The sequence below is a fragment of the Apteryx mantelli genome, chromosome 32 (genome assembly GCF_036417845.1).
Source record: "Apteryx mantelli isolate bAptMan1 chromosome 32, bAptMan1.hap1, whole genome shotgun sequence".
Taxonomy (NCBI): Eukaryota; Metazoa; Chordata; class Aves; order Apterygiformes; family Apterygidae; genus Apteryx; species Apteryx mantelli.
In genome coordinates, this window is record NC_090009.1 from 1,089,275 (window position 1) to 1,104,209 (window position 14,935).

The window sequence follows — 14,935 nt, forward strand, 5'->3', positions numbered from 1 at the left end:
GGGGGAAATGCGGGCGGTGACACTGGCTCAACCCTCACCCACATCAAAGCCCAGGCTTGGCCCTCGCTCTGCGGGGTGAGACGCACCCGAGCGTGGCGGCGGTGGTGGCAGCAGCATCCAGGGGTTGGCCCACAGGGCCGGGCCTTGAAGGACGCACAGACCACAAATGGGTACAAGAATTTATTGTGTCCTTTGACTGATTTACAAAACTTCAATTACAATCACAAAAGAAAAATATTTATTCTAAAGAGATGCCTGGATGGGTAAAAGTGCTGAAAACAATCCTTGAGCATTTCTCTGAAGCAAACAGCAGAAGCAGATGAGCACACAAATGGGGCCGGTTTAGCCGCCATGGGGATGTCGGGGGGCTGCTGCACTGGGGCCGGCGGAGCGAAAGGGCCTCGGCGCCGCAGAGAGGAGACAGTGAGAGGTGGGAGCGGGCTCGGCCCCGGGCTGCCCATGCGGCTGGGTCCGGCCTCAGCCCCTGCCTGTGCACAGGGCAGCCTGGCCCCTTCCTTAGCAAGGTGCAGTGCTTAAATGGTGGGGTTGCTCCCTGCAAGGACAAGAAGGGAAAGAGAAATAAGGGAGGGGTTTTGGGGGGGGGGGGGGGGGGGTGTCACAGCACTCCCAGCTGCGCCCAGGCCTCTGGGTCCCAGCGCCGCATTGCCATCCTGCATCGGGGCTGCTCGGTGGGGTTAATCCCACCTCCTGGAGCCAGGGCAGCGGGCAAAAGCCCCAAGGGGAACCAGTCGGAGCATCCAGAGGCCCCGCACCGGGTGCTGTCCTGGAAGGGCACCGGGCCAGGGCCCCCACTCCCCTCCCAGCATGAGCCCTTACCCGTTCCGGAGCTGCTGGATCCCCCATCATGGCCTGCGAGAGAGGAGCTGCAGTGAGCGCGGGCCCTGTGCTAAGGGGAGCGCGGGCCCCGCGCTGTCTGTGGGGAGAGCCGGGCTGGGGCAGAGCCCCCCGGCCGGGACCCAGCCCTGGAGCCGCCTTACGGCCTCCAGGAGCAGAGGGCAGCGCCTGAGCGCCTCAGCCTCCAGCGGCAGGACAGGAACCCTTACCCCAGCCGTGGGGCCGGGGTAAAAGCTGCAGGCTTGGGAGAGGGGCAACAAGGGCAGTCGGGGCCTGGGATACGCCAGCGCCAGGGCTGCTAGAAACCAGAGACCGAACCCCGCCCCGCCTGGCATGCAGCTGCCCCCCAGCACTCACCTGCAGTCGGCTTGTACCCCTTCTCCCTCATCCCTGCGGGAAGAAAGAGGCATCAGCCAAAGCGGCAGCTCGCACCCAGGCTCCGCTGCGCCCACGGGGGCCCCACCTCACGCTCCCTTCTCCTCCTGGCTGCCAGAAGCCCCCCAAGGCCCGGCCTTCCTCTCCCCAATGCACCGGCCCCGGCGCTTTACCCGATCTGCTCTTCCAGAACACAAAGCCAGCGATGGCTGCAATGATGACGAGCGCAGCGACGACAACCCCGATGATGATGGGCAGCAGGTTGCTCTCTGGCTCTGGAAGAGAGCGGGGCCGTGAGCAGGGGCACGGAGCTGTCCCCCAGCCAGCGCTCTGTGAGCTCTGGCTGCCTGCACTCACCCCAGGAGTAGAGGCCGGGCTCCGGCAAGCTGGCGTGCTCCACGCGGCACTGGTACTCATCCTTCTCTGCTGCGAGGGCTTCGATGCTGGCCCAGGCGTGGTAGGTGCCGTCGCTGTTGGGCACGGTGCTGCCCCGCTTGGTCTCCTGGGCTTGGACGTGGCCCTTTCTCAGCCAGTCGATGGCGATGGAGCGTGGGTAGAAGCCGTGAGCCCGGCACGACAAGGTCAGGAGCCCGTGGCTCTCCTTCCCCGACACTCGCACAGCGGGGCGCTCTGGGGAGGTGGCGCGAGGCAGGGAGCCAGGTCAGGCAACTCGCGCCCAACCCTGCACACATGCGCCTGACCCGCTCCCAGCTCGGGCAGCGCCCTCCGTCGCCCTGGCCCAGCACCAAGCCTGGGGCCCGTCCCCATGTCTGGGGGTGCCCGCCTTGCCCTCACCTCTCCTCTCCAGCGTGGCTTTCCCGTACACCACGTATTTCCGCAGCCCCTCAATGCAGGTGTTCTCCAGGTAGTGCTTCAGTCTTTCAGGCTCGGCTGCAGCCTCCCACTTCCTCTTGGTGATTTCTGCCGCAGCATCCGCCGCGGTGAACGTCAGTGTGTCCTTGTCGAAGGCGAGGAAGTCCCTCCCGTCGTAGGCATGCTGATAAAACCCCCGGATCCCCCCATCCTCCAGGAGGTCACAGCCATACATTCCCTGCACTGTGTGATACCCTGAGACACAAGCAGGGAGATGGGGGCTCAGGGGCAGCCTGGCCCCTCAGAGGGGCTCGGACACCCCTCAGCAGCAGTCCATGCCCCTGCCCCAGCCCCGTGCAGCTGACGGGGGAGCCGGGCCCCAGGCAGGCACTGGCACAGGGCGCCCTGTGGCTTTGAGCGCTGACACTGCAGCAGCTTGGCCTCTCCCCCAGGGCCGCAAGCGTTCAGGGCGTCACACAAACCCCTGCCCCAGACCCCCCCGGCACCCAGTGCAGGGACAGGGGCACCCCGGCCACACAGACCCCAGCGCTGGCAGCTGGGCACGGCGAGGGGCTGCGATGGGGCAGCTGGGAGCCCCGGGGCTGCGCGACGGGGCTGCCCCAGCGTCCTGGGGACGGTGAGGGGCCCCCGGGGCTCTCTCCCCTTTCGGGACACCCCGTGACACCGACCGGGCAAGGGCTGGCGCTCCCAAGGCATTGGACCGCGGCAGGGCAAGGCCTCAGGGCGCCCGAGGGGCCGCAGAGCCCTGGCCCGGCCTGCGCTCACCCCCGCTCTGGTTGTAGCGTTTCTGCAGTGTGTCCAGGTCCACGCGGAAAGTCTGCTGATCGCCCTGTGCGATCTGGGTCTGGCCATCCCAGTACTGCTGGTCCAGGTTGGCCTTCATCCAGGCCGCGCGGGGCTCCACTCTCTGCTCATTGCCGTAGCGCATGATGGTCTCTCCGTCCACGTACCCCACGATCACGAACGCGGGCATCCCCGGGCTGGGTTCCGTCACCCCGATGTGGAAGTAGCGCAAGGAGTGGGGGCCTGCGGGGACACGGGGGGGTGAGGGGCTGGGGGGGGGAGGCAGCACGATGGAGGGGTCCGGGGGGATAGAAAGGGACACCAGCTCCCGGGAGAGGAGGTCGGGGGGTCCGGAGGGGGCAGCACGGCCCAGGGGGCGGTTTGGGGGAGTCCATGGGGGGCTGCTGACGGGGACCCCGGGAGAGGGGGGGGGAAAGGGTGGCCCGGGGGTCCCCGCCCGCCCGCACTCACCGCTCGCCGCCGCCCCGCCGCCCCCCAGCACCAGCACCAGCGCCAGTAGCGGCCCCGGCCCCATCGCTCGCCCCGGCTCCGGCCCCACCACTCGGCTCCGACTCCGCCGCGCGCGCCGCGTTACCCCCCGCCGCGCCCTGCGCCGCACCGCCCCCGCGCGACCATTGGCTGCGGTCCGGACCGCCCGCCAATGGCGACCCGCGTCGTTGTGGGCATCACCGGGCGCCGGGCAGATCTCGCCGCGACAGGTTGGGAGAAGCGAAAGCGAAAGGCGCGAGCGGTGAGGCGAGGGGGGGGGAGGGGGAGCCCGGCCCGGTCCGGCCCCCCCGGGACCCCCGGCTCGGCCCCCCCCGCACCGCCGTGTCCCCCCGGCACCACAACGGCTCCCCGCAATCCCCACGCTGCCCTAGAGTCCCCCCGGAACCGCCTTCCGTAATCCTCCCAGTCGTGGGGCTCCCCCCACACCCCCAACACCCCCCCGGACCTCCCCCGGACCCCTTCTCGGAGCCCCCCCCAGTCCCTGGGATGCCCCCAGACTCCCAACATCCCCCTGGAACCCTCCGGACCCCTTCTCGGGTCCCCCCCGGTCCCCGGGCTCCCCCCACACCCTCAACACCCCTCCGGACCCCTTCCCGGACCCCTTCTCGGAGCTCCCCCCAGTCCCTGGGCTGCCCCCAGACACCCAACACCCTCTTCACCCCCCGGACCCCTTCTCGGGGCCCCCCCAGTACCTGGGATCCCTCCAGACCCTCAACACCCCCTTGGACCCCCCCCCGGATCCCTCCCCAGCTCCTGAGTGCCCCCCCCGGGCCCATCCTCAAACCAATGCCAGCCCCTGTCCCCCCCCCCAGCACCCCATATGCCCCCAGGTTCCCCCCAACACCCCCCTGGACCTCTCCAGGACCCCTGCCAGGGAGCCCCTCAGGTCCTGAGCGCCCTCCCAAGGACCCCCCCACCCCTTGCACCCCCCCCCCACAACCTGGGTCCCCCCGGGACCTCCTCCCCCAGCCCTTCGGCTCTCCCCAATCCCCCAAAACCCCTTGGAACCACCAGGATCCTCCCTGGGAACCCCCCAACTCCTGAGGGCGACCCCCAAGGCTCCCCACACCCCCTGACCCCCTCCCCACAGCCCCTCGGACACCCCCCGGCATGCGCCCACAGCCCCGGCACCCCCTGGCTCCTGTCTTGTCCCCCCTCCCCCAGGGTGCCCCGCTGTGGACCCAGGTGTCCTGCCCCTGCCTAAGTCACGCCTGGGGACCCAGGAGTCCTGCCCCCCCCCCCCAGATGTCACTCGCATCCAGGCAGCTCTTGCACTGGTGCACGATTTTTAAAGGAGTTCCTTGACTCTCGGTTTCCCGAAGCAGAGTCTCAGACACGGAGTATCACAAACTGGTTTACTGGAAGTGGTTCAGCGTCAAATAACAGCTCGAGCTGGGTGCCTCCGCAGAGGGACCCCGCACAAGGACAGCCCTGCGCAATTATACCCTTGCAATCTAAGTTCCCCACCCCTCATGCAAGAGGTTGGACCAATGGTCATATTTAGATCTGGGGTCTTCCCCTTCTCCATTGGGTTCCTTCATTGTCTCTAGGCAGGCTGCTGCTTTTCTTATTTGCAAGGGTGCAGCTTCTGCACTCAGTTGCAACTTAGTCATCTTCCCGGCTTGACCCAGCTCCGGGGCCCTCTTTCACTTACCTAGGTAATATCTAGGAGAAAGTTCACAGCTTGCGGCCTAAGGCTTCAGCAAATTTAGCTACTAATACTAAGCAAGATAGGCTGAGTGATCAACTCTAGGCAGCTTCAGTCCAATATTCTTTATCAGTTCTCCCTTTGTTTTTATTAAGCATTCCTGCTAATATGTTAAGCAGAGTTCCCAAAGTCTTTCGAGGCATACTAACATTCTCCATAATTTTATGTACAATATGATTGTAAATAATAGGCATAAGAAGGTTAAACTTTACACAACTACTGTATGGGAAAGTGCGGAAGAATGTCGAGGAGACAGGTGATGGGAGCTGGCCAGACCATTCCGTGGGAAAAGGAGCATTAACAGGGCATGCTGACCCATAGCCACGTAGCTGGGCCTGCGCAGCGTGGCGCTGCACCTGGACTTTGACTCGAGATTAGCGATGAGCTCAATGTGCTTCCTGCGCGTGTGTATAGTAACAAAACCCACGTATAGTGCCCCCCCCCCCCACAGTGTTCCTCACCATGGACCGACGCTTGGCAGTGCCAGGGACTCTCCTGCTCCTTTATTGCCTCGACCAGGAAATGGCTTGGGAACCGTGGCTCAGATGCAGAGGTAATAAACGTGCAGTATGGACCTTAGTGTGCCTTGTGTTTGTGTATCTGTCCCTGCCGGGAGTGCAGGTGTCATCCCCGCCGGACCCTTACAATTAGCGTAGTCGGCAGGATACACAAAGGACAATGCCGTGGCCGAGGAGAGTGAAGGGGGAGGGCGAGAGCCACGGAGGGACTGCTCACCTGCAGCTGCCAGGATGGCCCCAGACTGAGCGGTGGGGGCCAGTAGCTGCATTGCTTGCTGCCCTGGCAGTCCCCAAGGACTGGCCAGAGTTGGCACAGGGGGAAAATGTTACCACGAAGGCGATTGAATCCTCTTTACAGGCTATGCCCTTCCATGCCACTTCGGAAGCAGCTTGGAAGCTAGCCAGGCAATTAGGGTGGATGCTGTTGACAGGTGTTCGAGCCTTAGTTAATGAAGTATCGTCTTTGCAGCAATGAGTAAAAGATCTGGAGAAGGAGATTGGAGATTGGCGGGACGCGAAGGCAGTAGCACAGGAGTTGATCATGAGCCAAACTGCAAAGAGTCGGGAATTAACCCATAGGGTAGAGCGATGAACTTTACGAGTGGCTAATGAATGCCATGGGTGCTGTGGTAAAGCCCCAGCTACAGTTGCCCAGGTGAGAGCACTAATAACTAGACCCCCCTGGGACCCAGAGGAGTGGGATGGTAATATTTGGAGTACTTCCTCTGACTCGGAGATTGAATTTGGATTGGAAGGAGAACTGGCTACTCCCCAGGTCCCACCTCTTGTGCAATTGAAGGGGGAGAGGTGAGTAGACAGGAATACGGTAGAGCAATCTAGGACGTATACCCTGAAGGAATTACGTGAATTTTTAACTGCTTTCCAGCAGCAGCCCCCATGGGAAGTCTTTGTTAGCCTGGTTAGTGAGAGCATGGGATGCAGGTGCCGGATCGCTTAGTGTCGTAAGAGAGGAGCTGAATTTAATGGGCCCCTTATCAACTGATGCTCAAGTACAGTATTATCTTACTCAATTAACTTCAGCACGGGATGGGGCAGGAAATGTTATTGTAGCTCCAACATTATATCAATGGTTGTGCGCTGCTGTGGTAGGTGCTTCCCCATCCACCGGTGAGTTAGCTGCTGCAGTAGGAGCATGATGTGCTTTTGAGGAAGGGATCAACGTGTGGCGGCAGCTGGGGGCAGCAATTGGATTAGCAGATGGAGAAGGACAGGATGGTGTGGAAATAACGCGGCAGATGAAAACCCAGTTATGAAGGAGGGCTTCAAGTGCCTTAAAGCCATTACTGCTTAGCAAAGTAACGCCTGCAACTGGGACAGCAGGGGCTTTGGTAAACAACACAAGGGCTTTGGCACTTGTTGGTGAACCAGATACTAAGCAAGTGAGAGCAGTTCAGAATTCTAGAGTGAGAAAATTGGCAGGGAACTATTAAATCGAGTGGAAAGGTAACAAGGCAGCAGATGTGGGCTGATTTGCTGCAGGCAGGGGTATTACGTGAGGAGATAAATGGTCTTTCTACTGCTGACTTATTCAAGTGGTGGCGGTGGTTACATGCTGATCAGCAATATCAAACACAAGCTGCCGCCCCCCCTGCTCCAGCCACAGTGTGGAAACTGCCAGCCAAGAGACAACGAGGGGGAGATAGGACCCCCACAATACGAGCATCTGTTGCGGCTTACCATGGGGAGGGGACCGATGTCCTTATGTACCCCTGCAAATTCGCTGGTGCTCTGGAGGAGAAATTGCTGTGCTCACTTTAGTAGATACTGGAGCAGAAGCTCCTGTACTACATAACGTGGTAGCTCTGGGGAAGGCCACTACCCACATACGTGGGTTAGGAGGATCGGCCACCCCAGCGATACAGGCTGGAGTTACGTTAGCAATTGGCAACCCCCCCCCCCCCCCCATTTTCTGCCATGGTTTTATTAGCATCGATTCACGAGTACATCTTGGGGATGGACGTGCTACTGGGCAGAGATATTCAGAGCCTGCAAGGATTGTTCTCCTCTGGAAAAAGTCCTGCATTACCGCAGTTGCGATCCATTACTTTGATTAGAGGGTATCCAAAATGGGACCCAGTGGATTTACTGGTTCCCCCCACTGTGGTGCAAGTGAAGCAATATAGAATTCCTGGTGGGGAAAAGAGATTCAGGAAACTATAGATGCTTTGTTGCATACTCAAATAATACGCCCTGCCCTGTCAGCTTTCGATAGTCCTATTTGGCCTGTTCGGAAGCCTGATGGCTCATGGCGTATGACTGTGGATTACAGGGAGCTAAATAACATTGCCCCACCATTAGCAGCCGTAGTACCTGACATGGTAACACTGCTGGAAGGCATAGGGAAACATCTGCAGGAATGGAAAGCTGTCATTGATTTGGCGAATGCATTCTTCTCCGTCACTATCTCCCCGCAATCGTAGGATCAATTCGCGTTTACATGGGATGATAAGCAATATACGTTTCAAGTCCTTCCTCAGGGCTATAAACGTAGCCCCCCATTTGCCACCAGATGATCTCAGCTGATCTCCCTCCCCTCCTTCCAGAGTGTACCATCCATCATTATATCGATGATATTTTGATAATGGGACCTTCTGAAGAGCGAGTAGGTGAGCAGTTATCATTGCTGGTACAGACCCTACAGGAGTGGGGGTGGGCTGTAAACCCTAAGAAGGCCCAGGGGCCGGACATCAGCATGCAATCCTTAGGGATAGTCTGGAGGGGGCAGACGAAAGCTATCCCTGAGAAAGTGCACAATACTATTCAACAGCACCCTGTTCCCACTGCTGTGAGACAACTACAAGCTTTTTGGGGCCTTTTGGGGTTCTGGCGGACCTTCATACCCCACTTAGCATATTGAATGCGGCCGCTACAGCATTTGTCCAAAAGAAAGTAGCCAGTAGCGATGGACTAAAGAACAGCAGCAAGCCTTTGACCTGTGCAAAGAGGCAGTGGTCCAACATTGTGAACTATTCACCCCGTCTGAGGGACAACCTTTCGAGCTGGAGGTAATGGTCACGGGGGATACGGTGTCTTGGGCAGCAATGTGCCCACGCAAGTTGGGAACCTATAGGTTTCTGGTCCCGTTCCCTCCCTGCAAGGGGCCACAACAAATCATACACGTCTGGAGAAACAGCTTTTGGCTGTGGTGTGGGCTTTGCAGGATAGCGAACAAGTTACAGGAGGTGACCTGGTGACTGTATACACCCCCATCCCCATTCAGGCATGGGTGACGCATGATACCGTCAGGGCCCACCTGGTTACCAACACGGGCCGCCGCACAGTGGAAGATACATGATAAGGAACTCTGGGGGAGCCCCTTGTGGGAAAGGCTTTGGGACACTGTGCAAGCTAAAGCTGTGTCTGTGCGACATGTTGATGCCCATCAGAAGCAGGAGACCCTCGAAACTCAGCATAATACAGCAGTCGACCAGATGGCAACGCCCTCAGAGTTAAAGCAAGCTTGGCAAGTGCATGAACGATCAGGGCATCATGGCCCCATCACAGCTCAGGCTTGGGATCTATCACCAGGCCATCCCATGTTAGCGCTACGCTGGTATAAGGCAGCATGTGTCAACTGTCCCGTTTGTATGAAGCTAACAAAAGTGCCTTTCACCAGCACATATGGTCACATCAAGCGGGGCAAACAACCCTTTGCAACCCAGCAAGTAGATTATGTAGGCTCATTGCCCCCTCACAGGGACGAAAGTGTATATTGACTGCTGCAGACACTTACCCAGGCCTTATGTATGCATATCCTACCTCCCATGCAAATCAATCCTCTCCTGTACGGGGCTTAGAGCAACTCATGTGTACTTATGGTCTACTAAAAGAAATACGGAGTGACCAAGGTACTCACTTTGCAGACCATGTAGTACAAGAATGGGCAAAGGACTTGGGGATCACCTGGCTCTTGCATGTACCGTACCACCCTCCAGCTAGTGGATTAATGGAGAGAATGAATGGCCTGCTAAAAGAACAAATCCAAACACTTAGCACCACGCAAATGTCAAGGGGGTGGGTGAGCATGCTCCCACAAGCGCTGTTTATGCTTAACAACAGGCGTGTTGGAATGCAGGAGTAGCAATCTTGAAGATAAGAAAAGCAACAGCCTGGCTAGAGACAATGAAGGAACCCAATGGAGAAGGGGAAGACCCCAGATCTAAATATGACTCTTGGTCCGAACTCTCGCATGAAGGGTTGGGAACTTTAGATTGTAAGGGTATAACTGCACAGGGCTGTCCTTGTGCGGAGTCCCTCTACGGAGGCACCCAGCTCGAGCTGTAATTACCACATGTGTGTCATTAAATTTTATTTCTCTCCAATCTGACTTTGAACTTCTGCCTCAGCAGGAACCTAGGGTCAGAGCCTGTTATGGTGGCTGGCGAGCCTCATTTTCCATAACAGTTTAGCAACCCTGGTGGGACCCTAGGTGACCATTGTCAGGGCCTCTCGTCTCCAAACGATCATCTGGCACCATCAGGTGAGTTCACCTGGCATCTTTGGCAACGGGAGGCACCGAGAGGGTGAGTCTTAAATTCCCACCTAAATTCTAAATTCTGGCTTGGTAACAAAGTGCACTGTAAGGGGCACGCAGGCTGATCACCGTAAGGTGTACCAGGTAAGGGGCACGCAGGCTGATCACCGTAAGGCGTGCCAGGTACTACATTTCAGGGAGAGTGGGTTCAAGTCCCACCCCCAGGGTCTGAGAGGGTTCGAGTCCCATCTCACTCCAGCTGGAAGAGGGGAGTGCGCAGCCTGATCAGCCTAAGGCGCACCACGAGACTAACTTAGTCACTAACTTAGAGTGGATACTGGTACCGTGACTAGTGTGAGTGCGTATGACCTTGGAACCAAAGGGGCACCCGTTGGCTGACAGAGCTGCCCACTGCGAAGGGACAGCAGTCCTGGCAGTCAAAGACTCGGGTGGTGAGTGTGGTTCCCAGAGAGAGAGAGAGAGAGAGTGTAATCATGCCAGCTGCAGGGGGTAATGAAAATCTAAATTCTGGTGTTGCTGTGGGGCGGAAAAAAAAAAGGTATATTATAAGGAAGTGTGCTGCCTGATCAGCATAAGAGGCACTTTTCAGGGACTCAATATGGGAAATAAGTTCGGCATAGAAAACGGGACATCCTTAGCCAAAATTTTGCAGAACTAGAGTAAGATTGATGGTACCAAGAACCTAGGAAAAAAAAGGTTGATCCAACTATGTCAGGAGGATTGGCCGTTCCTGACAAAGGCTGTTAACCCGGCAGAACGATGGCTGCTGCAGGGAACCTTTGATCATCAGGAGTTAACTTTCCTGCATCACCATCTGGAGGATTGGTTCCCCAGGCAAATGGATTATTGGTATGTATGGGACAGTTGGGCTTTTGCTAGACGAAAAGAGGCACCTAGAAAAGAAAGAAAAAGTTTTTCTCAGAATGCTGAAAGTAGTGCAGCTGCTAAAATGCTTGCGGAAACGGCTCCGCCCTATGCGTCATCCTCTGTTTCAACTTCTCTCTACACTCCCCCCCCCCCTTGCCTTCCACTGCTGCCTTTCAAACTGTGTCGTTCCTGTGCCAGGAGTGCCCCCGCCAGGTCCAGACGGGTAGCTACAACGCGAATTTACCGACCCTGGGGACAGCCCCAAGATTATATTGCATGGAGTCAACAAACTCCCAGGCTTAGGGAAGATCCCGAGAAAGTGTTACAAATTGTACAAGGAATGCTGCGGGCATCTGATCCTACCTGGGGGGAGGTGAAAATGCTCCTTGAAGCCTTGTTCACTCCAGATGAAAAACACTCAATTCTGGATGCAAACCATCGTTGGGCAGAACAGGGGGGTGCTCTAGCTGCTCGAACAGCCTGGCCGATTGTGGACCCCAGGTGGAATTATAATGTAGAGGCAGATTACAGGCAGTTGCAATTAGCCAGACAAGGCTTAGAAGAAGCTGTACGTTTGGCAGGACAAAAGAGTGTGAATTGGTCTAAAATAAGGGAGTGTCAGCAACAACTTGAGGAATGGCCCTCAGCTTTCCTTTCTAGACTATTTTAACAAATCTGAATGTTTGGAGGGGGGATAGACCCAGAAGCCGAGGCTAACAGGCCTCTAATAGTTTCAACATTTGTAGATCAAACGGCCTCAGACATTAAAAAGTATTTTTCTAAACATGTTCCTGACTGGCCAGGGAAGTCTATGGACAAAATAGTACATTTAGCCACATTTGTATATAACAGTCGAGATGAAGAGAAGGTGAAAGAAGAGACAACAAAAGAAAGAAGTGAGTGTTTTAGTGGCTGTGTTAAGAGCCAGGTTGAAAGAAACTAGAGGAAGGGGGTGAGTAAGGGCCAGAGGAGATAGACAGAATCAAAGCAAACATATTGTACGCTTGGGAGTTAATGATTATTGCCATTCTTGCAGGGAACAAGGGCACTGGAAGTGGGAATGCCCGGTGAAGCCCCGCGTGCCCAGGAACAGAGAAGACAGCATGAGACAGTCGAGTACTGGGAATGACAGCAGGCAATTCCCAGCCAGTGCACAATGACAGGAGATGGGAGACCCAGAAAATACTGTGGGAATTGGGGTGAATTCATGGATATAGATTTGGATTTCAGGGGGCAGATAATGGCAAAAATAGAAGGTCAAGAGATTCCCTTCTTAGTGGATACTGGAGCTACCCTTTCCCTTCTGAATTTTGAGCCTAAAGGATGTAAGTCATCAGCTAAAATAACAGTACAGGGAGTAATGGGAAAAGGCGAATGGACGTTAACTAAGCCCTTATTGCTCACTCTTGGAGGTAAAGGAGTGTGGGGATGTTTCGTAATTTCCATGGATTCACCCTTTTGCCTTTTAGGGAGAGATCTCTTACAAGCCTTGGACACTCAGATCTGCTTACAGCCGGAAGGGATGAAATTAATAATAATGGGCTCGTGTGTTCTGGCTGAGACACCAGAACCAGAGTCAACTAATCTGCAACTTCCAACAGGTTTCGAATCAGTTCCTGGAAAGTTATGGAGCTCTTCAGGAATGGATGTTGGACTATTGAAATCAGCTAGTGCAGTCTCCATCAAAACAAAGGGGGGATTACCTCCCGCGGTTAAACAATACCCTATCCCAAAGGATGTAGAGAAGAGTATGCAAAAGCAAATTGATCACTATTTAAAGTTGGGTATCCTCAGAGTTTGTGAATCCCCATTCAATACCCCGATTCTGCCAGTGAAAAAGAATAGGCAGGATTCTGATGGCGATCCAGAGTATCGGTTTGTACAAGACCTAAGAGTTATAAACCAACATGTAATTGCTCCACATCCAGTAGTTCCTGACTCGTCAACTATATTAGTACAGATACCCCATTGGGCAACTTATTTTACCGTGACTGATTTACCGGCAGCCTTTTTTAGTATAGAGGTAGCTGAGGACAGCCAAGATCTTTTTGCCTTCACTTGGAAGGGACAGCAATTGACTTGGACTAGGCTACCACAGGGATTTACTGGGTCTCTGACTATTTTTTTGCGTATACTTATAAATGGTCTTGCGGATATCAAACTTCCAGGACGTTCAGTGTTAATACAATATGTGGATGATTTGTTATTAGCCAGTAAAGATTAAGAGACATGTTTGAAAGACACTCTTTCTCTATGAAACGCTCTTGCAGAGAAAGGGCATCGAGCATCTCCGTCCAAGCTCCAGCTGTGTCAACAAGAGGTAGAATATTTGGGGTTCATCTTGAAGGAAGGGCACAGATTGATTGATCCCGAAGGAGTAAAGACAATTCTTGATATGCCCCGTCCTAGAACAAAAAAGCAACTCAGGGGATTTTTAGGAGCTGTAGGGTTTTGCCAACCATGGATTCCCGGGTTGGGAGAATTTACCAAACCTTTGGTGCAGGCAACAAAGAAGGAGGAGACAGAGCCTTTGACCTGGCATCCAGGAAAAGAGAAAGCTTTCACATCTGTAAAAAGGGCATTGGTCTGAGCCCCGGCTCTAGGACTACCAGATTATAGTAAGCCATTTGAATGATTTGTTCCTGAACGACAGGGAGTAGCAAGTGGAGTACTCCCTCAAAAACTAGGTCCTCACCGTAGGCCAGCGGCCTAGTACTCCACCCAGCTAGATGCAGTAACCAAAGGCACTCCAGGATGCATCAGAGCGATAACAGCTACAGCAGCCCTTATTGAAAAAATGCGACCTGTAGTTTTGGGTCACCTAATGACTGTGTATGTTCCACATGAGGTAGAACTGTTAATGAAACAATACGCTACTCAAGCACTGTCCCCACAGAGAGCTCACGGCTATGAACTAATAATACTACATGCAGATCATGTGACCTTAAAGAGCTGCTGCAACATCTTAAATCCAGCGACATTATTGCCCCTACCTGAAGATGGAGAGCCTCATCATTCCTGTGAACAGGTGGTTGTCAACTCGAGCAAGCCCCGGGAGGATCTCCAAGATGAACCTTTGGGAAACACAGACTTAGTTCTGTTTACAGATGGATCAGCCTATGATTTGGATGGAAAACACCATTCAGGTTATGCTGTTACCAGCCTCTGCGGTACTTTAGGCTAATTCCTTATCTCCATCTGTAAGCGCTCAAGGGGCAGAACTAATAGCATTAACCCAAGCAGTGAAGAGGGGTAAGGACCTGCAAGTAAATGTATATACTGACTCTAAATATGCATTTGGAGTATGTCAAGCAACGGGAATGCTGTGGGAAGAAGGCTGAAGGAAATGACTTGGCAGACAAGACAGCTAAAGCCATTGCTAGACAGTCTCTCCTTGTAGCTGCTGCAGATCCAGTACGAGAATGGCCAGGTGTATTGAATACAGCAGAAATGTATGAAGATACACCACACAAGAAGAAAGAGAATTGGAAAAAATGTGAAGCGGTTCAAGATGAAAAAGGAATTTGGACTATCGGGGGTAAGCCCATCCTTCCTTTAAGGTATTTACTTTCTATGGTTAGGTGGTATCATGAGTATGGACATGGAGGAGCATCGACTGTCGCCTCATGTATTCTACAAACCTGGGCAGCTCCCGAGTGCATGTGGTTGTGAAATGCATAACAACAACCTGCCCAACTTGCCAAAAATTTAACGATCAACGGGTGTGACAACGATATTCATCCAAAGATTAACAGAGGAGGCCGCCCATGGGCTTATTTTCCCTTCCAACGCTTACAGATTGACTATGCTGACATGCCAGCAGCAGAAGGATTTAAACATCTCCTTGTGATAGCTGATCAACTAAGTGGATGGGTGGAAGCCTTTCCTATCCGCAAAGCAGATACGGCTGCAGTGAGTAAAGCCTTGTTAAAAGAAATTGTCCCTAGGTATGGAGTCCCAGAAACTATA

At 54.8% G+C, this 14,935-nt stretch overlaps 1 protein-coding gene across 2 annotated transcripts; it reads right to left on the reverse strand.

Annotated features, from left to right (window-relative positions):
- Positions 1-167: 167 nt before the first annotated feature.
- LOC136994721 (class I histocompatibility antigen, F10 alpha chain-like) lies at positions 168-3,415 on the reverse strand. 2 transcript variants are annotated; one of them, XM_067313793.1, is made up of 8 exons: positions 3,319-3,415; positions 2,830-3,090; positions 2,026-2,298; positions 1,588-1,860; positions 1,404-1,505; positions 1,213-1,245; positions 838-870; positions 168-553 (listed from the first exon to the last, which is right to left on the reverse strand). In XM_067313793.1, the coding sequence occupies exons 1-8, from the start codon at positions 3,380-3,382 to the stop codon at positions 534-536; spliced, it is 1,059 nt and encodes a 352-aa protein (XP_067169894.1). In that variant the 5' UTR covers positions 3,383-3,415; the 3' UTR covers positions 168-533. The 2 variants fall into 2 exon arrangements, with proteins under 2 accessions (XP_067169894.1, XP_067169895.1); XM_067313794.1 differs by lacking the exon at positions 838-870.
- Positions 3,416-14,935: the final 11,520 nt, after the last annotated feature.

Excerpts from the sequence above, each read along its gene's own strand:
- LOC136994721 (XM_067313793.1), bottom strand. The coding sequence starts at position 3,382 with ATGGGGCCGGGGCCGCTACTGGCGCTGGTGCTGGTGCTGGGGGGCGGC. Across the intron at positions 871-1,212 it reads GGGGTACAAGCCGACTGCAG|GCCATGATGGGGGATCCAGC; the intron begins GTGAGTGCTGGG and ends CCTCTCTCGCAG. Across the intron at positions 554-837 it reads ATCCAGCAGCTCCGGAACGG|GGAGCAACCCCACCATTTAA; the intron begins GTAAGGGCTCAT and ends TTGTCCTTGCAG.